The sequence below is a fragment of the Molossus molossus genome, unplaced genomic scaffold, assembly GCF_014108415.1.
Source record: "Molossus molossus isolate mMolMol1 unplaced genomic scaffold, mMolMol1.p scaffold_m16_p_7, whole genome shotgun sequence".
Taxonomy (NCBI): domain Eukaryota; kingdom Metazoa; phylum Chordata; class Mammalia; order Chiroptera; family Molossidae; genus Molossus; species Molossus molossus.
This window is the reverse complement of record NW_023425401.1, coordinates 78,971,618-78,999,605: the sequence shown is the minus strand read 5'-3', so window position 1 is coordinate 78,999,605 and position 27,988 is coordinate 78,971,618. Positions and strand designations below refer to the sequence as shown.

Sequence of the window (27,988 nt, the reverse complement as noted above, 5' to 3'; positions counted from 1 at the left end):
CAAATAAGTGGGATCCATTTACTTACATGAAGATTCAGTACCAAACATGGCTGGCTCCAGAGACTGCTTTTTTAAAAATTAGAAGAAAGGGGGAAAAAAGGGAAGGAAGAAAAATCGAGGAAAGTGAATGTGTGAGAGTGAAGAGATGAGGCTCTACACAGCAGAGATCATGAAGACAGACAATGCAGTCCAAGCTGTGTCCAGCTGCCAGATTCTCCTCTTAAAAGCTTCAGTATTCTTCCGTGTGATTGAAAAGCAAGGTTTCCTACAGCACCAAAAACCAAAACCGAAGAGCTGCTTTTGAAAGTCCAACAGGGAAAGGCAGGCCAACGTGGCTCTTCTGGGATGCGGTGAGGCAGGACTAGGTAGCAGCAGAGGCAGGACTGGGAGCAGCAGCAACAGAGGATACTGCAATCCCCAGGCCGGCTGTAGCAGTAAGACAATAGCAGGGCTTATGCATACACCGATGACGTCAGAGACACTGCACAGACCAACTGCAATGCTGAGCCAGAGGCTCCAGTGCCTTCAGGAGAACAGGCAGTTCAAAGAGGAATTCCTTTGTCACAAAATGCACCAGACCAAGAGCCACGTATTTATTCCCCCTCCTAACAAGATCTTCATCCTGTAATACTTTAGTTCACTAAAAGAGAACTCAAGAGAAATTTCAATATTGGCTTTATAGTCACTAGCCACAAGAATATCATGCAGTTCAGGATTCTTGGTTTTATGCAGTAAGTAGAACTTTTCAAGGGAATTAGGAATATTAGAAATGAGAAAAATAATCTACCATTAAAAAGAACTACAGAATTCTTTTTTTTTTCACTAGGCTGATGGTAGACTGAAAACTTACAGATCAAGGGTTGAATACTCAATCACAAATATGTAAATATATATATACTATTGCACAAACATTCTGGGCATATAAATACACAAATTTAAAAGTAAAACAAATAACAGTGTAAATGCTTAGAATACTGCTTGGTACACAGTGCATTCAAATGTTAGTGACTACATCATTAGTTATTTTGCAGTTATTATTCAAATGTGAAAAACACTGCTTTGGGAATACATTTATGTACATGTATTTCTCCTGTGCTATTCCTTTTGCTCTGTTTTTCTTCATTTCTCCTAATGAGAATTACTGTTAGTTTCCAGAGTAATTCAGTCATTTTAAGGCTATGTGCACACACCTGTGTATACCTGTGTGCCAGTGGACACTTATGACCAACGAACTTATTTCTTTCTAACCTACCCATACAAAGAAATAATTGAAGTTATTAATATTTTGTCTCTTGACTCACTTCACAAGTCTTCCTGCATTTACTCTTAGAAATGTGTTTTTAAAAAAAAAAGCTGGAGCCCTGGCCGGTTTGGCTCAGCGGTTAGAGCGTCGGCCTGCGGTCCAGAGAGACCTGGGTTCGGTTCCCGCTGAGGGCACGTACCTCGGTTGCAGTTTGTCCCCGGCCCTGGTCGGTTGTGCGGGTGGCAGCCACTCGATGTGTCCCTTTCACATCGATGTTTCTATCTCTCTCTCTTCCTCTCTCTCCCTCCCACTCTACCTGAACAAAAAATGGAAAAATGTCCTCGGGTGAGGATAAAAAAAAAAAAAAAAAAAAAGCTGGAAATGTACAGACTTTCATTAAAATGTCTATCTAGCAAAAATAGTTTTAATGTTTTCAAAATATTGAAATGTAGTGTTTATATGTATTCCCATAATTCCACACATTTTAAATAATATAAAGTAGAAAATTAAAGAGCTCATTTCTTGTCCATCCATTCATCCAAATTATATACTTTTTCCAATATTTTCTTATGTTTACACAAAGACATCTTTATATAATACAGCTTTTAAACATTAAATTCTGATATAATTGTGAACTAAAAATTACCATCTAAAAGATCATTAATAGTTTTTCTGGTCAATATATATAGTTCTATCTCATCCTTTTAATGGTCATGTAATATTCCATCATTTGGACATAGCATAGTTTATTCAAGGTCATTTGACCTTTATCTTATTGAAAATAAGAAAATGTAATGACGCTATATATAAGATAAAGAACAAATATTTTGTTGTAGAAAAGAGTAAAAATAATAAATATTTACTGAATGTTTACTATGTGTCAGATACTATCCTGGGAACCTTACATGTATTAAATTATTTAATCTTCATAACAGCCCTACGAGGTAGATACCATTATTATCCACACTTGATAAAGGGTGAAATAATTTGCCAAGGCCACTCACGTTAGAGGTTTGGGGTCCATATTGCTAAAGATCTACATTTGACAAAATAGATTCCAAAAATTTAGTTTGTTCCAATTCCTTCCTCTACTTAGCTGGCATGAGCTCAGAGAATGAAGACAAATTTTAATGTGTTGCCTAAGGAAAATGTAATGAAGGACAAATGAAATTGATCTGATATCCTCCACAACACTCAAAAAAGTCACTTTAACACATTCCCAAACCAGTTCTGGACTATTAGTTCTGTCTAATTATGCCTGTCTGCCTGCAACCTGGCCTTTCCACTAATAAAAAGAGTACTGTTAATTTCAGGATAAAATTGGCCATGAAAGAAAAGATCAATATTCAAAATAATTAGAGATCAAAATAACTACTATTAAATTAGAATCCTTTGACTAAAAACAAGTAACAAAATAAGCCCTGCCATTGTGGCTCAGTGGTTGAGCATCAACCTACACCAAGAGGTCGCCGGTTTGATTCCAGGCCAGGGCACATACCCAGGTTGAGGGCCAAATCCCCAGTGAGGAGCATACAGGGGGCAGCCAATCGATGTTCTCGCTCATCGATGTTTCTCTCTCTCCCTCTCCCTCTCCCTAAAATCAATTAAGAAAATAATAATAGTGAAATCTTGAAGTAAGTTAATAGTCACTATTAGAGGAAACCCCATTCATAATTTCCCTCAACAACTATTTCCTGGCAGGCTACTGTTCTGCACTGTACGCATACAGTCATGAACAAACTCCCTCCTTTATGGAGCTTATATTCTATTGAGTGAGACAAATAAATATGCAATGTGTCAAGGGGTGATATGTGTTATAAAGATAAGAGGAATTAGAGGATGAGGAGTGATTGAATAGGAAGCTATTTTAGGTAAAATTGTCAGGTAATGCCATCCTTTTAAAAGGAGGAGAAACCACATGGATAACATGGAAATCACATGGGAGATAAAGCATTCCAGAAAAAAAAAAAAAAAAAAGACACCTATTCCTGAATCATCAAGAATCAGTTTTCCATTGAAAGATATCCCCTTCAGTGCTATGATGATGTCATATGTGGTTCTGCTGAACCGTGCTGACAGCAAAAACAAATCACCTTGTCTAATCTAAAGGATACACTCTCCCATAAACTGAAAACATGTGTTCTTCTTTAAAGTTTAATAGACTAAATATACCTATATTTGCAAATACATAAATGTTTATGAAAATCACCATAGAAGATAACATTCAAAGAAGCTCCGCCCTGCCCTGGCCGGTTTGGCTCAGCGGTTAGAGCGTCGGCCTGCGGTCCCGAGACCCGGGTTCAGTTCCCGCTAAGGGCACGGGCCTCGGTTGCAGTTTGTCCCCGGCCCTGGTTGGTCGTGCGGGTGGCGGCCACTCGATGTGTCCCTTCACGTCGATGTTTCTCTCTCTCTCTCTTCCTCTCTCTACCTCCTCTCTATCTGAACAAAAAGGTGTCCTCGAGTGAGGATTAAAAAAAAAAAAAAAAAAAAGCTCCGCCCTGGCCGGTTTGGCTCAGCGGTTAGAGCATCGGCCTGCGGTCCAGAGAGACCCGGGTTCAGTTCCCGCTAAGGGCACGTACCTCGGTTGCAGTTTGTCCTCGGCCCTGGTCGGTCGTGCGGGTGGCAGCCACTTGATGTGTTCCTTTCACGTCGATGTTTCTCTCTCTCTCTATGTTCCTCTCTCTCCCTCCCACTCTACCTGAACAAAAAATGGAAAAATGTCCTCGGGTGAGGATAAAAAAAAAAAAAAAAAAAAAATTCAAAGAAGCTCCCTACCACATAAGAAAACTAATTTAATTAATGTATTTATTAATGCGGTAAGATATTAAACCATATATGCTCTCTAGAGTATCCTACTGGTTCTCAACCTTCCTAATGCCGCGACCCTTTAATACAATTCCTCATGTTGTGGTGACCCCCAACCATAAAATTATTTTCATTGCTACTTCATAACTGTAATTTTGCGACTGTTATGTCTTAGGTGACCCCTGTGAAAGGGTCGTTCAACCCCCAAAGGGGTCACAACCCATAGGTTGAGAACCGCTGGTATATACAATAACTAATTTTGAAAGTATCAAATCTGGACTTTCTCTGAAGCCATCTCCTTTGTTCATAATGAAGTTATTTTCTTAGTATTCCTCTTGATGTCTAATTAGCATGTTAAAGTTTCGTCTCTTAGAATATCGACACGTTTATAAAAGCAATACTTAAAAACAAAGAAAAAGTGTTTTAATGACAATATATAAGTTGCAGAAAAATGAAAGAACCAATTATTCTATTCTTTGGTAAAAGAAGTACAAATTTATTATTAAAAGTATACTCACAATACAGCTCCCAGGTATGATTTTAGAAATTTGATTTCTTTGCATACAGCTATAAAGTGTGTTCCTTCCTGCTTCAACATACTGCCACACATTTAACAAACCTTCTAAAAGATAAGTGTATTTTATTTCTGAGTCCTAGAACAAAAATTCTGGTATACTAATCTTACAAGGAAATAAATTTAAAATACACATGAGAGGGGGGAGAGGGAGAGTACTAATATACTTGCTTTAAAAAAACTTAGTCTAGCCCTGGCAGGTTTGGCTCAGCGGTTAGAGTGTCGGTTAGAGCATCGGCCTGCGGTCCTGAGAGACCTGGGTTCAGTTCCCGCTAAGGGCGCGTACCTCGGTTGCAGTTTGTCCCCGGCTCTGGTCGGTCGTGCGGGTGGCAGCCACTCGATGTGTTTCTTTCACATCGATGTTTCTCTCTCTCTCTCTCTGTTCCTCTCTCTCCCTCCCACTCTACCTGAACAAAAACTGGAAAAATGTCCTCTGGTGAGGATAAAAAAAAAAAACTTAGTCTAGCACTGGCCGGTTTGGCTCAGCGGTTAGAGCGTCAGCCTGCAGTCCAGAGAGACCCAGGTTCGGTTCCTGCTCAGGGCACATACCACAGTTGCAGGTTTTGGTTGGGTGGTGTGAGAGGCAGCCACTCGCTGTGTCCCTTTCACATCAATGTATCTCTCTCTCTCTCTCTCTCTCTCTCTCTCTCTCTCTCTCTCTCGTCCTCTCTCTCCCTCCCACTCTATCTGAACAAAGAATGGAAAAATGTCCTCAGGTGAGGATATTAAAAAAAAAAAATACTTAGTCTAATATATGAAAATATAAACTTATAAAACAACATATTTGTGGCAATTTAAGATGTTTTATCTTAAAAAAATATTCACCACAAAAGTACTACATAGCAAGCTCCTAAGAGTTCCATTTTAAATCACTGACTGCCCAGTCCATTGTGGCTCAGTTGGTTGGAGCCTACTGCGTGCACAGAAAGGTTACGGGTTTGATTCCCAGTCAGGGTACATGCCTAGGTTTCAGGTTTGGTACCCACTCGGAGTGCATGAAGGAAGTAACCAATCACTGTGTCTCTCCCACATCCATGTCTCTCTCTCTCACACACACACAGTTTCTCTCTCTTTCTCTCCCTCTCCTTTCCTCCCTCCATCTCAAATAAATAAATGATTTCACAAAAATCTGATTTGCACACCATAATTAGCTGTCTTGCCAAAGGCCAATCCACTGGGATTTTGTCATTATACTGGGTATGGAAAGTGGGTCTCTGCCCTGGTGAAAAAACTTCCAAAACCCTTTGTTCTTTAGTTGAAAACTGTGTCATCATTACCAAAGTTCATATTCAGGGTAATATAATTTTGAATTAGTTGTATGCAAAGAATCATGTCCTTACCTCCTTATCAGCACCTCACCTTCCAACAGCAGGCTGGTGGAGCAGTCAGAACACACACACTTATTAACTTAGCCGTCTTATATGGCGAGGTTGTGGTGCCCAGAAAAAATTACAGAAGTGAAATGGACCAAAGTGTTGCCACCCTGAAGCTGCATTTTGGGATATTGATTTTAAGCTGTTTATTTTTTGTTGTTGTTGTTTTTTTTTTTAATCATCCTCACCCGAGGACATTTTTCCATTTTTTGTTCAGATAGAGCGGGAGGGAAAGAGAGGAAGAGAGAGAGAGAGAAACATCGATGTGAAAGGGACACATCGAGTGGTCGCCACCCACACAGCCAACCAGGGCCAGGGACAAACTGCAACCGAGGTACATGCCCTTAGCGGGAACCGAACCCGGGTCCCTCCGGACCGCAGGCCGATGCTCTAACCGCTGAGCCAAACCGTCCAGGGCTAAGCTGTTTATTAAGAAACAAAAGACTCAGAAAGAAATTTTGACTCTCTGCCTAAGAGATTCAGATGGAAAGGCCTACTCCAGGAAAGAAATCTTAGGATGTTCACCTTAACCTAACATAAATTCAGTATAGCAAATAGGAGGGCTTCCAGTAGGACCTGTTACGTAGATACCCACTGTGTTCCATTGTGTCTAAGTTGTCTAGCAAGAATTTGCCTGCCATATGTGTTCCACTCTTCCTCAACTACTGATATACTGCCCATTCTCACTTCTGAAATCTAGAACCCCAGTCCCCTCTTTTCTCCTTTGTTCAAAATGTCATATATACCCAATGTCACCTCACTGTCTTTGGAATTTGCATGCTTATTGTGAATTCCTCATGCACATGTATTAAAATTTTGATTTTCTCCTGTTAAACTGTCTCTGTTAATTTCTTATTAACCCAGCTAGAAGAATTTAGAAGATAGGTGGAAAAGTACTATATTTTTTTAGCCCCCACAATAGTAACATCAAAGATCACTGATCACAGATCACCATAACAAATACAATAATAATTTTTATTACTATTTTTTTAATAATAATATTTTAAAAGTTTGAGTCCTGGCCAGTTTGGTTCAGCAGTTAGAACATCAGCCCATGAACTGAACGAACGGTCAGGGGTTCAATTTTCTGTCAAGGGCACGTACCTAGGTTGCAGGTTTGATCTCTGGCCCCAGTCAGGGTCACACGGAAGCAACGAATCGAAGCATCTCTCACATAGATGTGTCTCTCTCTCCCCCTCCCTTCCACTCTATCTAAAATGAATCAATGGAAAAATATCCTCAGGTGAGGATTAACAACAACAAAAAAGTTTGAAATTCTGCAACAATTAACAAAATGTGACAAGACACAAAGTAAGCAAATGATGTTGAAAAAAATGGCACCAATAGACTTGCTTTACACATGATTATCACAAACTTTCAATTTGTAAAAACACAGTATCTTCAGAGTGCAATAAAGCAAAGTAAAATGAGGTATGCCTATGCCTGTATGTTCATTCATTTGATAGTATACATTTTTGATCCATTTGAAACACATTTGATTACCAAATACAGGTAATTAAATAACAATCCTTTAATGCATATCTAAAACCTTCAACTCATTTGTCTGAGTCCTGAAACAGACATCAGATGGAAAGGACATATAATCATTCCTGAGAGACTCTGTCTAATATAATCTTTTTTAAAAAAATATTTTTTCGTTATTGATTTTAGAGAGAGAGGAAGGGGGAGAGGGAGAGAGAGAGAAACATTGCGATGAGAGAGAACACTGACCGGCTACCTCCTGCATGTCCCCCACTGGGTATTGGACCTACAACCATATGCCCTGATCGGAAATTGAACCACTGACCTCTTGGTGCATGGATCAACACTCAACCAGTGAGCCACACCAGCCGGGCTCTAATATAATCTTGAGTCTATTTTTGTTTTTTTAATCCTCACCCGAGGACATTTTTCCTTTTTTTTTTTTTGGTTCAAATAGAGTGGGAGGGAGAGAGATAGAGAGAGACATCGACGTGCAAGGGACACATCGAGTGGTTGCCACCCACACGACAAAACCAGGGCCGGGAACAAACTGCAACCAAGGTATGTGCCCTTAGCAGGAACTGAACCCAGGTCTCTCTGGACTGCAGGCTGACGCTCTAACCGCTGAGCCAAACCTCTAATATAATCTTTAATGTCACATTATGACATGCACTGAGCCATCATTTCATTCACTGTGAAATGTTTTGATCTTAAGGGTGTCCTGGCTAAAACTTTAAATAAACTTTAACAATGAATAAAATGTTTTCAACTTTTAACGGTTTTCTTTTTATCAAGCAACCTGAATGGTTAGACAATTTTCAAATTAGAGATTTTTAAACACTCCCCCAAATTGCAGCTACTTTGAGGAAGATACAGTATTGGTTGTTTAGAGTGGCTTTGGAATAGTAAGGGGCTTTGTTTTGCTTTTATTTTGCTACTTTCCATTGAATATGTTTCTCCATAAGATAACTACAAAGTTGACAACACTATAAAATATGATTTCTAATTTTCAGTACAATATCAGAAGCATGCATAGTACAGAAATCTAAAAACTCTGGGCTCTATGTCATCATTTAACAGATTGCCTCCAATAATTTTATAATATAAATGAGAAAGTAGCACCATTTCACTCAGCCATCTAGTAAATGCTTCATTACAATTAGCAGATCCCATTACACCACCATGCTGCTAAGAATCAAAAAGCTGTTAATTCTCATCAACCTCACCTGTCACAGTTGCTCAGCCGAACCATCTCACTTCCCAGACCTTAATTCTCTTTATCTTAACCTAGGGTACAGGTTGGAAAGCTTTCCAAAGCTATAAAAATGTAATTTCTTCCTGGTAATTAAGATGTGCAAATGGTTAAAACATTAATGCCATGATTGCTTTAAAATGGTAAGCTCAAAATGCCTAAAAACTGTCTTAATTTCCACACAACTTACAAGTATATGCAAACACTGATAGCTATTATCAGATGTCACATGAAATGACATTTTACGCCTTTCACGGTACTGTTAGCATAGATTTTTTAAGTTCTTATATAATTATATGAGTAGCACTATTTTAACAACACTTGCTTTATTTTTATCCTTTATATTTTATACTTCTTCTTAAAAATATTTTTCCTCTATTGATTTGTTTTATCTTTATTGTTGAATGTATTACAGATGATCCTCATTTTCCCCCACTGACCCCCCTCCTCCCCATTCCCGGCCCCCTCCCGCCTTTTCCCACACTGTGGTCAGGGGCCATTGGTTATACATGTAAGTTCTTTGATTTATTTCTTCCCAGCCCCCCTCAACCCATTTCCCTTTGAGGTTTAACAGTCTAGCAAACCAATTTGTATTTCTTAATCTCTTCAACTTTTTCTCCCATTCCCCCAACCTCCCTCCCATCTGGCAACCAATAAAATGATCTCTGTATGTATGAAAATGTTTCTGTTCTGCCTGTTCATTTTGTTTGTAGATTCCATTGTCGATAGATGTGGACACATTGCCATTTTGTTTGTTCATATTTTTTACCTTTTTCTTCAAAAAGACCTTTCAGCATTTCATATAACAATGGTTTGGTGGTGATGAACTCCTTTAACTTTTTCTTGTCTGGGAAACTCTTTATATGGCCATCAATTCTAAATGACAGCTTTGCAGGATAGAGTAACCTTGGTTGTAGGTTCTTCCTTTTCATCACTCTGAATATTTCTTGCCACTCCATTCTGGCTTTTAAAGTTTCTTTTGAGAAATCAGCTGACAGTCTTTTGGGAACTCCCTTGTAGGTAACTAACTAACTGCTTTTCTCTTGCTGCTTTTAAGATTCTCTCTTTGTCTTGAACCATTTGCATTCTGATGATGATGTGTCTTGGTGTAGGCCTATGGGGTTCATCTTGTTTGGGACTCTCTGTGCTTCCTGGACTTTTATGTCTGTTTCCTTCACCAAGTTAGGGAAGTTTTCTGCCATTATTATTTCAAATAGGTTTTTGATTTCTTGTTCTCTCTCTTCTCCTTCTGGCACTGCCAAGATGCAAATGTTGGCATGTTTGAAGTTATCCCAGAGGCTCCTTACACTATCCTCATTTTTTAGATTCTTTATTCTATTTGCTGTTCTGATTGGGTGTTTTTTGCTTCCTTATATTCCAAATCGATGGTTTGCTTCTTGGCTTTACCTTCTCCACTATTGAATCTGTGTAAATTATTCTTTATTTCAGTTACTGCCTCCTTTATTTCTGACTGTGCATCCTTCATTTCTAACTGCCCCTTTTTTATGCACTTGAGGCCCTCATTAAGTTCGCTGAGGTTCTCGCTAAGTTCACTGAGCATCCTTATAAGCAGTATTTTGAACTCAGCATCTGTTAGGTTGCTTATCTTCATTTCACTTAGTTCTTTTTCTGGAGTTTTGTTCTGTTCTTTCATTTCGGACCTGTTTCTTTGTCTTCTCATTTTGACTGCCTCTCTGTTTGTTTCTGTGTACTACTTTTTTTTTTTTTTTGCATTTTGAAGTGCTTTATATCTATTTACTCATTTACTTTTTTTATTTTATTTTATTAATTAATTTTTGTTACAGATGTTTCTCCTTTTTCCCCCACTGATTCCCCCCTCCCCCTCCCTCCCTGCCCTGTCCCCAGCTTTGTTGTCCATGTCCATTGTTCATGCATACAAGCATATAAGTTCTCTGGTTCATCTCTCCCCCACCATCCCCTCTTCTGGGGATTGTCAGTCTATACCCAACTTCCACGTCTCTGGGACTACCCCATTCCTCAGACTGTTATGTTCATTATATTCCACAAATAAGTGAGATCATATGATACTCGTCTTTCTCTGTATGGCTTGTTTCACTTAGGATGATACTTTCCAGGTCCCTCCATGTCGTCTCAAAGGATAAGAGATCTTTCTTTCTTATAGCTGCATAGTACTCCACTGTGTATATGTACCACAGCTTTTTTATCCATTCGTCTGCTGATGGACACTTGGGCTTTTTCCAGATCTTAGATATTGTAAATAGTGCTGCTACAAACATGGGGGTACATATATTCTTTATGATAGGTGTTTCAGGCTTTTTAGGGTATATTCCTAGAAGTGGGATCACTGGGTTAAATGGCAGTTCAATTTTTAATTTTTTGAGGCAACACCATATTGTTTTCCATAGTGGCTGCACCAGTCTGCATTCCCAGCAGCAGTACACTAGAGTCCCCTTTTCTCCACACCCTGGTCAACACTTGTTTGATTATTTGTTGATGGTCGCCATTCTGACAGGTGTGAGGTGATACCTCATTGTTGTTTTAATTTGCATCTCACAGATGATTAGTGATGTTGAGCATTTCTTCATATGTCTCTTAGCCATTTGTATATCCTGTTTGTAGAGGTGTCTATTTAGTTCCTCTGCAAATTTTTTAATTGGGTTCTTTGTCTTCTTTTTTTGAGTTGTATGAGCACTCTATATATATTGGAAATTAATCCCTTACCTGATATATCATTGGCAATTATGCTCTCCCATACAGTGGGTAGCCTTTCCGTTTTGATGATTGTATCTTTCACTGTGCAGAAGCTTCTGAATTTGATTTAGTCCCATGTGTTCATTTTCTCCTTTGTTACTACTGCCTTACTTAGGTGATGTATCAGTGAAAATTCTGCTGCATATGATGTCTGAAATTTTGTTGCCTACAGTTTCTTCTCGGACTTTTATGGATCATGAGTCACATTTAAGTATTTTATCCATTTTGAGTTTGTTCTTGTGTAGGGTGTAAGTTGATGGTCCAGTTTCATTTTTCTGCATATAGCTGTCCAATTTTCCCAACACCATTTATTAAAGAGGCTGTCCTTATCCACTGTATGCTCTTGCCACCTTTGTCAAATATTAATTGAGCATATAGCCTTGGGTCCATTTCTGGGTTCTCTGTTCTGTTCCACTGGTCTATATGCCTGTTCTTGTGCCAGTACCAGGCTGTTTTGATTACAGTGGCTTTGCAGTATAACCTGAAATCTGGTAATGAGATCCCTCTAACTTTGTTCTTCTTTTTCAAGATTGCTGTGGCTATTCAAGGTCTTTTTTGGTTCCATAGAACTTTTGAAGTAATTGTTCTAATTCTGTGAAGTATGCCGTTGGTATTTTGATGGGGATTGCACTGAATGTATAGATTGCTTTTGGTAGTATGGACATTTTAGTGATGTTAATTCTCCCAATCCATGAACAGGGTATGTGCTTCCACTTTTTTACATCTTCCTCTATTTCTTTTTTCAATGACCTGCAGTTTTCTGCGAATAGGTCCGTTATTTCTTTGGTTAAGTTTATTCCTAGGTATCTTAATTTTTTTGCTGCAATAGTAAATGGGATTGTTTTCTTAGTTTCTCTTTCTCTGAGTTCATCATTGTTGTATAAGAATGCCATCGATTTCTTGACGTTAATTTTGTATCCTGCTACTTTTCCAAATTCATTTATTAAGTCTACTAAACTTTTGATGGAGTCTTTGGGGTTTTCAACATATAGTATCATGTCATCTGTGAATAATGACAGTTTCACTTCCTCCTTTCCAATTTGGATCCCTTTTATTTTTTCTTCCTGTCTGATTGCTGTGGCTACGATTTCCAGTACTATGTTAAATAAGAGGGGTGAAAGTGGGTATCCTTGCCTTGTTCCTGTTCTTAAGGGAAATGCTTTTAGTTTTTGCCTATTGAGTATGATGTTGGCTGTAGGTCTTTCATATATGGCCTTTATTATGTCTAGATATGATCCCTCTATTCCCACACTCCTGAGCGTTTTTATCAGAAATGGATGCTGGATTTTGTCGAAGGCTTTTTCGGCATGTACTGATATGATCATGTTGTTTTTATTCTTCATTTTATTTATGTGGTGTATCACATTTATTGATTTGCGAATATTGTACCAGCCTTGCATCTCTGGGATGAATCCCACTTGGTCATGGTGGATAATTTTTTTGGTGTCTTGCTCGATCTGATTTGCTAGTGTTTTGTTCAGGATTTTGGCATCTATGTTCATCAGGGGTATTGGCCTGTAGTTTTGTTTCTTTGTATTATCTATTTCTGGTTTTGGAATTAGAATTATGCTGGATTCATAAAACAAGTTTGGAAGACTTCCTTCTTCTTGAATTTTCTGAAATAGTTTGAGGAGAATGGGTGTTAGTTCTTTTTTGAATGTTCGGTAAAACTCCCCCATGAAGCCATCCAGGCCAGGGCTTTTGTTTGCTGGGAGAGTCTTGATTACATCTTCAATTTCTTCTGTTGTTATTGGTCTGTTCAAGTTTTCTCTCTTCCTGGTCCAGCTTTGGGAGACTATGTGTTGCTAGAAATTTGTCCATTTTGCTTAGATTGTCGAATTTGTTGCCATATAATTGTTCATAGTAGTTGTTAACGATCTTTTATATTTCTGTGGCGTCAGTTGCTACCTCTCCTCTTTCATTTCTGATTTTGTGTATTTGGGTTCTCTCTCTTTGTTTCTTGGTGTGTTTCTGCGTATTACTTAGTGATAGGTATGGGGCTAGCTGAGACCAGATGCTGCTTGTTTGAAAGAATTTAGGAAAACCTGAAGCAGGATCCAAGACAGACCAATCCTATGGTTAAGCAACTGGCAACAGCTTGGGTGGGCCTGAAAGTTGGGTGGGGCTGGGCCTCAGGGAATCACCAGGGTGGGGCAACCAGTATGAACCGGTTGCTGGAGTCCCAGAAATGGCGACTGTCTGCCACCCCAGGAAAGGGCTCACCAAAGGAACAAAGGCCTCTGACAGCACATCTGTCCAGGAGAAAGCCCCCTCTCCAGCCCTCCCTCCAATGCCAAACAGCTCAGTTCTTCCCTGTATGTCTCTGGTGCTCTTTGAGCTGCCTCCCCTCCAAGATTAGAGGGAGTGAGTCCGATAAGTCCGTGTGCAGGCCCTTTAGGAGGAGCTGCCTGGGGCTCCAGCCTCACTGAGCCTCAATTCCCGCTGGTTTTTCCAGGCAGAAGTTATGGGAACTTCTTTTCCTGGTACTAGAACCCTGAGCGTGGCACCTGGTATGGAACGGGAACCCCCAGTCCTCAGGGAGGACCTTCCCAGCCGAGGTATCCTCCTGGTTTTTTTTTTATCCTCACCCGAGGACACTTTTCCATTTTTTGTTCAGACACAGCAGGAGTGAGAGAGAGGAAGAGAGAGAGGAAGAGAAACATGGACGTGAAAGGGACACATCATGTGGCTGCCACCCACACGACCCAATCAGGGCCGGAGACAAACTGCAACCGAGGTACGTGCCCTTAGCAGGAACCGAACCCAGGTCTCTCTGGACTGCAGGCCGGCGCTCTAACCACTGAGCAAAACCAGCCAGGGCTTCCTCCTGATTTTTATCTGCCACACGTTGGTGTGGGACCAGCCTGTCTGCCTCCGCCCCTCCTACCAGTCTTGATGTGGCTGCTCTTTAATTCCGTAGTTGTCGGACTGCCATTCATCTTGATTTCAGATGGTTTTGAATGATGGTTGTTCTGTAGTTTAGTTGTAACTTTGATGTGGTTGTGGGAGGACATGATATCGCATTTACCTACGCCGCCATCTAGACCGGAAGTCTTTTTCTATTTTATAATTCTTAAGCCAGGTAAAGAAAATGCACTTTATTAACAAAATAAGAACATAATAAAAAATTAAATTAGAAAGTATAAAACTGATAATACATAGATATCTATAAAACTACAATCTACAATTAAATGATCAGAACACCTCAGAAGTCCACCAGAGTGGTTAAGAGACAGGCTCTGAGTCAGACAGAGAAAGTTCAAGTTGCACCTTACCCACTTATTAGATGGATGATCCTAAGCAAGTTTTCAAATCTCTTTAAGCCCCAGTTTGCTCATAAATTAAGTGACAAAGGTGCTAAGATCAATGCCTGGGACATGTTAACAGCTAATATGTAAATAGCATTTAATGTGTACCAGACATTGTTCTAACTCATGTATAAACTTATTTAACCCTCACAAAAACTCTGAGTTATAATCCTCATTATATAGATGAGAAAACTGAGGTATGGAGGATAAATAATTCACCTAAGGTCATACACTATACATACCAAATCCAGGATTCAACACAAGCAAGCCTAGCTCAGAGTCCTTGTGCTTAACCACTATACCAACACTCCCTCTATAGAGTAAGATAATCAATAAATGAAAGCAAAACAAGAAAAATCATTTTAAAAAGACAGGTTCATTCTTTCCAGTAAAATCAATCCCGAAATTTGCCAAATATTTTAGTTCAGAGTTTATAAAAAGTATCTCTTTTTTTTAATTCTATATTCAATTCCAATATATGGAAAAAGTAGACAGAGAAATAAAATGAAAGAGATAACATTTAAAGTATGTGATAGCTTACAATGAGGGATGCATTAGACAGTTAAGCAGAAATAAGTACCAACTGAAGAAAGCTATAACCATAAAAGGATCTGTACTACCACCGTACTCTCAGTAACCAAGTTCCTCCCTCTCTACTTTTCAGTTTTCCAATAGTTCTACTACTCACCTGGTTTCTAAAGAGTTTGGAGAGTTTCCTCTATCTTCAAAGTTCACTCAGAGAACAGCTTTTAACTAAATCTCCCTACCTTCCTACCCAAAAATCTTCTCTATCCCTAACTCACCCTCAATAAAGGAGAGTCACTGGTATATCTGGATATACCCCTGTGCACAGCAACAATCACATCACTGCCCTCCCCACCACTCAGTAACAAGTCACCAGAGTCATAGGTTCTTCTAGGGCCTAATGGCACAGAGACCACTGCCCTGGCTGCAACTTACTGACTCAGCAGCAGTTCACACTGCAGCCCAGGAACCCCATCCCAGATTCATGCTATAATTCAACCCTTCACGGACCAGGATAGAAGCAGCATAGTTACTGAATCAAAAGACCTGGTGTACAGCCTCAACAAGGCCACTCGTTACCTCTATGGTCTGAGATAAGTCCTGGAAGCCCTATAGGTGTCCATTCCTTCACTGGTAAAATAAAAAGGTTGAACTGGAGGATTCCTAAAATTTCATATGAATCTAATAATCTAGGATTCTACTTTGAACCAATTACAGCTGTAAGAGAAAACCCAAGTAACTTCCTTCAGGTAACTGTTCCTCCTCCTCTTTCCCATACCTTCCCCTCTCTATCCTGCTCGGGCTTTGGGAACACACCACCTCAAGGGTGGGAAACCAGGGAGCCAGAGTATACGAATTGTCTAAATTCAATACACTTACACTGAATGGCTAATGCTCCCAGGGAACCTCCAACTGTTTACAGGCTCAACAGTTTACAACTGTTCCTCTCTAGACAGGCCCTTTACCTAGGAGTGAGTAAACAAATGCAAATACAAAACACACAAGAAATAATTGTAGGAGGCCCTGCCTACTACAGGGTTCATGGTCTGGCGGATCACACTTTTAGGACAACAAGGCCTGAGTGACAGAAACAAAACTTCTGCAGGATCCCAGGACATGACTAAAACGTCCTGGACAGAGAGTTCTGAGTTTTCTGTAGATGACAGCTCAGGATCTGAGACAAAGCTTTTTTCCCCTCCCTCTTATGGCTTTCCTACCTGGAGTAGTTGTTGCTCTTTGAGTCCATAGTCCCTTCCCCTCCCCAGAGAACAATGAGCATGGCTCCCACTTCACTTTCCCTCTTAAACCCTAAAGCCATAATTTTACCATAATATCATACATCATATTTCCTACCCATACAATAACTCACTTTATTGTTCATATAATCCAACTCCGGGATTGGATTATAAACACTTTGTTTTTCCACATTTCAGAAATCATGCAGTTTTCCTTCAGTCTCTGTTCTTACCCTCCTCACAAACTAGTCAGACTTAAGTCAAATTGGAGCTTCCTCTTACTATAAGTCACAAGAAACTTTACTTAAGATGTTGCTGCTTTTCCAAGCTGCTTACCACCCATCCCAGGCTGCAACTCCATCATTTCCTTTTCATGTTCTGTCATCTTTCATTGGCTTTGCTTATGGAAATCCAAGACTACCTCTCCTATAATCTGAGAAGATTTTATTGCAAAAAGGATTCTTTGGAAGAAGATTCGAACAGAGTGAGCCCAACTCTTCCCATGAGTGGGGCTCTACTCTTTATACCTCAAAGTTTTTTAAAAATATGTTTTTATTGATTTTTAGAGAGAGAGGGAAGGAAAGAGAGGCAGAAACATCAATCAGCTGCCTCTTGCACACCACCTACTGAGGACTGAGACCTCAACCCAGGCATGTGCCCTGACTGGGAATCCAACCAGTGACCTCTTGGTGCACGAGTCGATGCTCAACCATCAACTGAGCCACACTGGCCATGCAACCTCAAAACTTTTAACTAAGCTAAGACAGAAGAGAATCAAGCACCAAACAGGAAACAAAACAATTCTATGAAATAAGAAGGGAGATCAACTGCTCAACTCAATACATTTACCCAGATCAGTGCTATACATTCTCCAAGGCAAAGTTAAGAATCAACTTTAGCAAACACAATTATAACCAAAGTCATGGTGAAACCTCATAGATCTACTTTACCAAACTCCGAACCTTCAGATAAGGGTTCCTTCTGGATAGACTGTAACACCTACTAATTATGCTTTAAAAGAATGGTGGCAGCCCTGGCCGGTTTGGCTCAGCGGTTAGAGCGTCGGCCTGCGGTCCAGAGAGACCCGGGTTCGGTTCCGCTAAGGGCACGTACCTCGGTTGCAGTTTGTCCCCGGCCCTGGTTGGGTCGTGTGGGTGGCAGCCACTCGATGTGTCCCTTTCACGTCGATGTTTCTCTCTCTCTCTCTCTCTCTCCCTCCCACTCTATCTGAACAAAAAATGGAAAAAAATGTTCTCGGGTGAGGATAAAAAAAAAAAAAAAAAAATTAAAAAAAAAAAAAAAAGAATGGTGGCAGAATCCAAACCTCTCCAGTAGCCACAAAACTCAGACTTCTTAGAAAGCAACAGGGACCCTGGCCAGTTTGGCTCAGTGGTTGGAGCATCAGCCTGTGGACCGGAGAGTCCAAGGTTTGGTTCCCGCTAAGGGCACGTACCTTGGTTGCAGTTTGTCCCCGGCCCCAGTTGGGGTCGTGTGGGTGGCAACCACTCAATGTGTCTCTCTCACGTCGATATTTCTCTCTCTCTCTTCCTCCCTCCCTCCTGCTCTATCTGAAAACATAAATGCAAAAATGTCCTTTGGTGAGGATAAAAAAAAAAAGCAGCAGGGCCATTCCCTTCTTACAAGAGCCCCAAAAGAACTCACATCAAGTAACTGTAGCTGGAAAGAACAAGGAAATAACTACTAAGAGGTATAGTCTCCCAACAACTGATACTTTATTTTTTTACTCCATCAGAAGATGACTGTAAAAAGATAAACTGGTTTAAATGTTTAAGGCTAACCATTAAAAAGAAATATATAAGTTAATATTGATGTAAAATTAAGAATCATAAGAAACATGACTAAAGTTACCAAAATGCCTGATAAAAACATGAAAGGTTAAGGATTTCTTTCCAAAAATATGGATCCAACAATAAATATGTTTGTTTTACACTTTGAAAGAGAGGGTCATTTTATATGCATTTGAATCAAGACTTTAGTGGAAAGATCACAATCAAAATCCAGGTCTCTACAGCAAACAAAGAGTTAACCAAGACAATTATAATCTCTCTATAGATGCTTCTTTAGGCAAACCATATGCCTGTGTGGTCGCAGTCTGTTCACCGGGATGGCAAAAGGAGCCACTGGAAAATAAGCAAAGGAAGTCAACAAAAATATTCATGAATGGACTATTGTGGGTTGTCCCAGAGGCAAAAAACAGCAGAAAGACTTCTGGGCAAGATGGTGGTGTAGGTAAAGGTAGTACTTACCTCTTTTCACAACCACATCAATTTACTGAATAGACTATCTTTACCCCATTGTATGTCTTTCCTCCTTTGTTAAATATTAAGTGACTATAAAGTTGTAGGTTTATTTCTGGGCTCTTTATTCTGTTTCACTGATCTATATGTCTGTTTTTATGCCAGTTCCATGCTATTTTGATTACTATGACTTTGTAGTATAGTTTGATTATCAGGTAGCGTGACTACTTCAACTTTGTTCTTCTTTCTCCAGATTGCTATGGCTATTTAGGGTCTTTTGTGGTTCCACATAAATTTCTGGAGTGTTTATTCTGCAAAATAAACCATTACTATCTTGACAGGAATTATGTTGAATCTACAGATTGCTTTGGGTAGCATGGAAATTTTAATGTTAACTATTCCTATCCATGAACATGGTATATGCATCCACTTGCTTGTATCTTCTTCAATTTCTTTCTTCAGTGTCTTATAATTTTCTGAGTACAGGTCTTTCACACCCTTGGTTAAATTTATGTCTAGGTATTTTATTTATTTATTTATTTTATTGATTTTAGAGAGAGAAGAAGGTAGAGGAAGAGATAGAAACATCAATGACAGAGAACATCCATTGGCCACCTCCTGCATGCCCCCCACTGGGGATACGGCCCACAACCTGGAGTGTCCATCGACCAGGAATCAAACTGGTGACCTCTTGGTGCATGGGGTCGATGCTCAACCACTGAGCCACACTGGCCAGGCTAGGTTTTTTTTTTTTTTTGAAGCAACTGTAAATGGTATTGTTGTCTTACTTTCCCTTTCTGATAGTTCATTACTGATGTATAAAAATGCAGCTGATATCTGGATATTTATCTTGCTACTTTACTGAATTCATTTATCAGTTCTGATAGTTTTTTGGTGTAATCATTAGGGTTCTTTATATACAGTATTATGTCATCTGCAAACAATGACAGTTTTACTTCTTTCTTTCCAACTTGAATGCCTTTTATATCTTCTTGTCTGATTGCTGTGGCTAGGACTTCCAGTACTAGACTGAAAAAGAACAGTGAAAGCAACATCCCTCTCTTATTCCTGATCTTTTGGAAAATGCTTGTCGTTTTTTTGCCCATTGAGTAGGATATCCGTTGGCTGTGAGTTTGTCATATTACAGCCTTTATTAGTTTGAGGTATGTTTCCTCTATTCCCATTTTTCTGAGAGTTTTTATCATATATAAGTGCTGTATTTTATCTAATATTTTTTTCTGCACCTATTGATATCATGTGATTTTTATCTTTCATTTTGTTTATGTGATGTATCACATTTATTGACTTTCAGATATTGTACTCATCTTGCATCCCCAGAATAAATCTCACTTGATCGTGGTATATAATCTTTTTAATGTATTGTTAGATCGGCTTACTAAAATTTTGTTAAAAATTTTAGCATCTATGTTCAGCAGGGATATTGGCCTATAATTTCCTTTCTTTGTGGTATATTTGTCATTTTGGAATTAGTATAATGCTGGCTTCATGAAACGAGCTTGGGAGTCTTCACTCCTCTTGAATTTTTTGGAATAATTTGAGAAGGACAAATGTTAGTTTTTTATTTAACGTTTGGTGAAATTCACCTGTGAAGCCATCCAGTCCAGGACTTTTGTTTGTTGGGAGATTCTTTGTTACTACTTCTATTTCATTAATTGTCATTTGTCTATTCAGATTCTCTGATTCTTCCTGATTCAGTTTTGGAAGATTGTATGTTTCTAGAAATTTATCTATTTCATCCAAACTGTCCAACTTGTTGGCATATAGTTGTTTCTAATATTTACTACAATCCTTTGTATCTCTGGTGTCAATTGTTACTTCTCTTTCATTTCTGATTTTATTTGGGTCTCCTCTCTTTCTTAATAAGTCTGGTTAAAGGTTTGTCAATCTTGTTTATCTTTTCAAAGAACCAGCTCTTGGTTTCATTGATGTGTTGCATTCTTTTTTTTATCCTCACCCGAGGACATTTTTGCATTTATCTTCAGATAGGGAGGGAGTAAGGAGGGAGAGAAACATCGATGTGAGAGAGACACATTGAGTGGCTGCCACCCACATGACCCCAACCAGGGCCAACCAGGACCAGGGACAAACTGCAACCGAGGTACATGCCCTTAGCAGGAACAGAACCCAAGACTCTCTGGTCCACGGGCTGACACTCCAACCACTGAGCCAAATCAGCCAGGGCAATCTGTTGCATTCTTTATTTAGACTGTATTTTGTTTATTTCTGCTCTGATCTTTATTTTTCCATCCTTCTATTCATGTTGGGCTTTATTTGTTGTTCTTTTATTAGTTCCCTTATGAGTAAAGTTATTGTTTATTTGAGATTTTTCTTGTTTCTTTTTTTTTTTTTATTTTTTTTTTCTTTATCCTCACCCAAGGACATTTTTCCATTTTATTGTTCAGATAGAGTGGGAGGGAGGGGGGGAGAGAGAGAGAGAGAGAGAAACATCAACGTGAAAAGGACACATCGAGTGGCTGCCACCCACACGACCAACCAGGGTCGGGACAAACTGCAACCGAGGCATGTGCCCTTAGCGGGAACCGAACCCGGGTCTCTCTGGACCGCAGGCTGATGCTCTAACCGCTGAGCCAAACTGGCCAGGGCGATTTTTCTTGTTTCTTGAGATAGGCCTGTAATGCTAAAAATTTCCCTCTTAGGATTGCTTTCATTATGTCCTGTAAATTTTGGGTTGTTGTGTTCTCACTTTCATTTGTTTCATAGTATTTTTAGATTTCTTTCTTGATCTCACTGTTAACCCATTCCTTGTTTAGTTACCTGTTATTTAGCCTCCATGTCATTGTGTGTTTTTTACTATTTTCTTGTGATTGATTTCTAGTTTCATACCATTATGGTCAGAGAAGATATGTTTGATATAACTTCAATCTTCTTAAATTTATTGAGACTTATTTTGTGTCTTAACATGTGGTCTATCCTAGCAAATGATCCTGTTTCATATGCACTTAAATAGAATGTATACTCTGCTGCTTTGGGGTGAAATGCTTTGAAGATATCAATTAAATCCATCTGATCCAGTGTGTCATTTAAGGCCATTTTTTCCCCTGTTGATTTTCTTTCTGGAAGATCCATCCATTGATGTCAATGGAATGTTAAAATTCCCTACTATGTTTTATTGTCAATATCTCCCTTTATGTCCATCAAGATTTGCTTTACATATTTAGGTGCTCCTATACTGAGTGCATAAATGTTTACAAGGGTTATATTCTCTTGTGGACTGTTCCCTTTATCATTATGTAGTGTCCTTCTTTGTCTCTTACTGCAGTCTTTGTTTCAAAGTCTATTTTGTGATAAAACTAGTGCTATTCCAGCTTTCTTTTCATTTCTATTTGGATAAAATATCTTTTTCCATTCCTTTACTTTTAGTCTGTCTATCTCTTTCATTCTGAGGTGGGTCTCTTGTAGATAGCATATATATGGGTGTTGTTTTCTTATCCATTGAGGTACCCTATGTTTTTTGATGGGGCATTTAATCCATTTACACTTGAAGTGATTAATGAGAGGTATATATTTATTGCCATTTTATTCTTTTGACTGTGCTCTTTTGTTTTATTTTCTTCTTTTTCTGCTACTTCTTAAATTAAGCCCATTAACATTTCTTATAATACTGGTTGGTAGTAAAAACTCCTTTAGCTTTTTATTGTCTGGGAAGCTCTTTATTTTTCCTTCAATTTTAAATGATAGCTTTGCTGGGTAAAACAGTCTTGGTAGTATGTCCTTGCTTTCATCATTTTAACATTTTCATATCAGTTCCTTCTGGCCTGCAAAGTTTGTGTTGAGAAATCAGGTCAGTCTTATGGGAGCTCCCTTGTAGGTAATTAACTGTCTTTCTCATAGCTTTTAAGATTCTCTCTTCATCTTTAACCATTTGCATTGCAATTATGATGTGTCTTGATGTGAGCTTCTTTAAGCCATCTAGTTTGAAACTCTCTGTGCTTCCTGAACTTGTATGTCTTTTTCCTTCATCAAGTTAGGGAAGTTTTCAGTCATATTACTTCAAATAGGTTCTTGATCCCTTGCTTTCTCTCTTCTCTTCTGGTTCCCTATGATGTCAATGTTGTTACACTTAATATTGTCCTAAAGGTCTCTTAAACTATTCAAATTTTTTTTAATTTTTTTTCTTTTGCTGCACTGATGGGGTGTTTTATTAACCTTGTCTTCCAAATCGCTGATTCTATCCTTCACTTCATCCAATCTACTGTTGGTTTCTTCCAATATATTCTTTGTTTCAGATATTATAGTTCTTCTTTTGTGACTGGTCCTATAGGGTTTCTATATCCTTTTTCATGCTGTTAAGCATCCTTATAACAAATACCTGTCCTTTATATGGTATTCCACAATTCAATTCAGATTTTTTCCAGGACCTTATTTTTTCCTTCTTTGTTTTAACAGAAGCATGCCCAACATACTTTTTATAAGCATAATTTATTTGAAATTGATGCCTTGGAATTCAGCACACTACATATTAAAACAGTACTCCATGTTCATCATTGTTTCCACAGTTCATTAGCACTCTGGCAGGAAGTGTGATATTCAAAGAAGAAACTGAATCTCAGGGGTCTATCAGTAATATCCTCTAGCATTTCATAAAAATCTGATACACATAACTACTCATAAAAACTGGATATGTCTTTATGTTAATGGTGACAACCAATGTGAAGACTAAGGAAAAACAGAGACCATTTAAGACTTATTATCACAGGAGCCCTGGCCAGTTTGGCTCAGCAGTTAGAGCCTCCACCCATGGACCAGAGAGATCCAGGTTCGGTTCCCACTATGGGCACATACCTCAGTTGCAGTTTGTCCCTGGCCCCGGTTGGGGTTGTGTGGGTGGCAGCCACTCGATGTGTCCCTCTCACATTGATGTTTCTCTCTCTCTCTCTTCCTTCCTCTCTCCCTCCTGCTCTATCTGAAGATGAATACAAAAATGTCCTTGGGTGAGGTTTAAAAAAAAAGACTTATTATCACAGGAAATCACTAGAGGTGAAGTGGACTGAATCAAGGCTAGACTTAGGATCAACAACTTTTACATTTTCCTGCTCTGCACAACATTAAAACATTAGATTTTATTTTTACATAATATGAATTTACTAACATCAAAAATTTATCCTCATAATAAATCACAGGTAAAATTAGATTCAACAGACTGATGTCTTGACATTTCATCAAGAATGTAAATGAAGACATACAAATGGCTAAGAGACATATGAAAAAATGCTCAATGTCACTAATCATCAGAGAGATGCAAATTAAAACGACTATGAGGTATCACCTCACACCTGCCATCAACAAATCATCAAGCAACAAGTGCTAGTGAGGGTGTGGAGAAAAGGGGACTAGAGTACACTGCTGGTAGGAATGCAGACTGGTCAGCCATTGTGGAAAACAATATGGTGTTTCTTCAAAAAATTAAAAATTGAACTGCCATTTGATCCCACTTCTAGGAATATATCCTAAGAAGCCTGAAACACCAATCAGAAAAAAATAGATGTACCCCTATGTTCATAGTAGCACTATTTACAATTGCTAAGATCTGGAAACAGCCCAAGTGTCCATCAATAGATGATTGGATAAAAAACCTGTGGTACATAGACACAGTGGAATACTATTCAGCTGTAAGAAAGAAAGATCTCTTATCATTTGAGATAACATGGAGGAAACTGGAGAGTATTATGCTAAGCAAAATAAGCCAATCAAAGAAAGACAAATATCACACGATCTCACTTATTTGTGGAATACAATGAACAAAATAAACTGATGAACAGAATGGACCCAAAGACATGGATGTGGGGTAGAGATTGACAACCCTCACAAGAGGGGGGTGGGGGAGGGAAGAGTTACACCATAGGACTTATATGCATGTATGCATAACCAATGGACATAGACAACTATACTGGGGGTAGGGGGGTCAGGAGGAGGGTGTCAATGGGAGAAAAAGGAAAACCATCTGTAACAAAAATAAATTAATTAATAATAAAAAGAATGTAAATGATTCTAGAAATGTATGTGTGTTTCTTTAAAAAAATAAAGTACGCCTTCATGAAAGATCATATAACAATGAAGAAAATACAAAAGCTGGTGAACAGTAGCAACACATTTAAATATAGCCATGTTTCAAAAATATCTAAGGAAATCAAAACATAAAACATGTTAGGTTCTCCACATACTATTTATCTAAAATACTCTTAATTCTACTTGAACCAAGTCTTTATAGAAATATAGATTAAAATATCATAAATGTTTTCTCCTATCCAAAATAGTCCATGAACGATATGTCATCTTTTTTATTGTTTACTGTAACTTACCCATTTTTAAAATTAGGTACTATTTTAGGTTATACTAAAGCACTTATCTCTAAAGCAGTGATTCTCAACCTTCCTAATGCCGCGACCCTTTAATGGAGTTCCTCATGTTGTGGTGACCCCCAACCATAAAATTATTTTTGTTGCTACTTCATAACTGTAATTTTGCTACTGTTATGTCTTGGGCGACCCCTGTGAAAAGGTTGTTGGAACCTCAAAGGGGTCACGACCCACAGGTTGAGAACCGCTGCAAAGCATTACAAGACAAAAAAATAAGGGTTCATAGACATGCTTTAACACTAGACATAAAGTATAAGTACACTAAATGTAAAATACAAAATAAATATAAAAGAAAAATAAGGTTTTTTTTCTATAATCAATATATAATCCGATAGAATCAATGCTTATTTGGAGACAGATTTCTGAAAGGTGACTATTTAATTCATTTGGGGGATAGTTCAATGATAGCTTCTACATTTTCCTCCTTGAGCACAGAACAAGAACTTGCTTGTACAAGTCCCCTAAATCCACTCAAAGAATTAGGTTGACAAAATATGTGAGTAGTATGGAGCTTTTAAATTTGGAGTCCACGCCTTCAGACTGAGGCATTCGTTTTTTGGTAGATGATTTCAGTACTACAATGTAAATACATTTGTATGAATTGATGAAAAATATAACTGTAAAAATGCTTTACATTTTTAATGTGAAAGAAAACATTTTCAAAGAAAGAGAAAGACCAAATCTAACATTTAATGAGTACTTTAGTATGTTTTAGAGAAAATGAAATACTACGATAGAAACTTTCATATATTACATTATCATAACCATTTTCTCCATCTTTGCTATAAGGCATAAAACATTCAATCAAGGGCCCTAAATTATTAAAATGCCTATCTGTTGACTATTAATATCTTTTCAACATACATAATACTTCTGAATTAAGAGATTCACCACGCTGAATATTTCATCCTTTCTCTCCAGTGACCATGAACAACATAATGAAATGGTAAAATTCTGAGCCAAGTTGACAATACAAAATGAAGGTCAATTGTCCAAGAAATCATTTTCAGGAGGTTGGATTTTTTCCTCCTTAATTTAACAACTTTACTGCTGTATATCCAAAAGGCAATCATTTTCCATCTGCATCAAGTTATTCTGACAAAAATATATTACCGATACTATATAATACTCATTCATATAAATGAAAGGAACTAAAAAAAGAAAGAAAAAAAACCTAAATAGTATTTATAATGGGCTATCACAAAAGTCAGCCTTCTCATTTTAACACTAAACAAAAGACCCTGGCCGGGTAGCTCAGTTGGTTAGAGCATCATCCTGATATGCCAAGGTTGCAGGTTCAACTCCCACTCCCCCTCCCTCACTCCCAGGTCAGAGCACATACATTCTAAGAATCAACGAATGAAGCTATAAATACGTGGAACAAACTGATGTCTCTCTCGTTCTCTCTCTCTCTCTCTCTCTCTCTCTCTCTCTCCCCCCTTTCTCTCTCTCTCTCTCAAATCAATCAATAAATACAATTTTTAAAGTAAACAAAAGATAATGAATAGTAACATCATTTTGAAAGAACCTGACTTCAGATTTGTAGAGACAATTGAAAATGGAAGAGAGATCTCTAAAAGAAAGATTGCACTCACCCTACAAAGACACATCCTCCATGTGACATGAATCAAATAACCATGAATTATGACTTACAGACAATCCATTCGGAACCCTTTCCTAAAGGAGTGAAAAAAAAAGAAGCTCTGCAGGGAGGGTGGAAAAAAAGCACATTCTAAAATAAACTAATTCAGTAAATGCATCTGGCATTGTAGATAAAAGAATAAATTTTATTTTATTATTGATGTGCACAATTTTTTCATTTAATGGTTTATAATGAAGAGATTCCATAACACTCATATACACACAGCAACCCTTAGGGAGGCTAGCAGATTCTATGCACCTAATCTAGTTGAAAGAGATTGCATTAAAGATAGAGTATTCTAGGCACAACGTCAAGCCACTGTCCGTTTGGAATCACAGAGCAAGGACTTTGTAGGTGCTCCAGTCTAACAGTGGACACCCAGTAGGACGTCCAACCCCCAGAGCAGCAGCCAATAATATATATCTGTGGAGAATGTCACACAGAAAGTGAAATAAAATCCAGGGATCCAATCAGATGCAGAGAATGTGGATACAGAATAATGTACAAGAAAAGGACTAAAAGATTGGTGGTTTTTGATGCTCGGTGAAACATGGAATTCAGAAGAATATCTTCGCATTTGGATTTGATGTTAATGTTGTATAGCTTTTGATTAGTGTACTTACTTTTTTTTTTTTTTTTTTTTTATCCTCACCAGAGGATATTTTTCCATTTTTTGTACAGATAGAGTGGGAGGAAGAGATAGGAAGGGAGAGAGAGAGAGAAACATCGACGTGAAGGGACACATCGAGTGGCTGCCACCCGCACAACCAACCAGGGCCGGGGACAAACTGCAACCGAAGTACGTGCCCTTAGCGGGAACCGAACCCGGGTCTCTCCGGACCGCAGGCCGACGCTCTAACCGCTGAGCCAAACCGGCCAGGGCTAGTGTACTTACTTTTATGAATACAACTATATACACACAATTTCATTTAAAAAAAATACATAGTATTCTAAGCTTGTAAGAATAACCAAATATTGTATGAAAACAATATTGTATTAGAAAAACTCAAAATTCCTCCCAAACAATATTCTTGATCTCTAGCTAAAATTATTTAAACCTCAATGTTTAAGAAAGTATGTTCATAAAATGTGATGTCTTTGAGGTTTTCATTCACTTTTATTGTAATTTGTCTTCAGGCAAGAGAGAACAGATTATATTT

General features: G+C 38.5%; 1 protein-coding gene and 1 pseudogene across 9 annotated transcripts in view; one reads left to right on the top strand and one right to left on the bottom strand.

Annotated features, from left to right (window-relative positions):
- ST7 (suppression of tumorigenicity 7) overlaps positions 1–27,988 on the bottom strand; it is a 357,848-nt gene that overhangs the window by 308,685 nt on the left and 21,175 nt on the right. The window contains exon 1 of one of the 9 annotated variants that reach the window (XM_036246198.1): positions 27–510. The exons of 6 other annotated variants lie outside the window; for them this stretch is intronic. In XM_036246198.1, the coding sequence (XP_036102091.1) occupies positions 27–48 (22 nt within the window). In that variant the 5' untranslated portion in view covers positions 49–510. Of the gene's footprint in view, positions 1–26; positions 511–27,988 lie in introns of those variants that run through there. 2 more of the 9 variants (XM_036246199.1, XM_036246197.1) reach the window with 2 other exon arrangements.
- Positions 146–27,391, top strand: LOC118620304 (annotated as a pseudogene).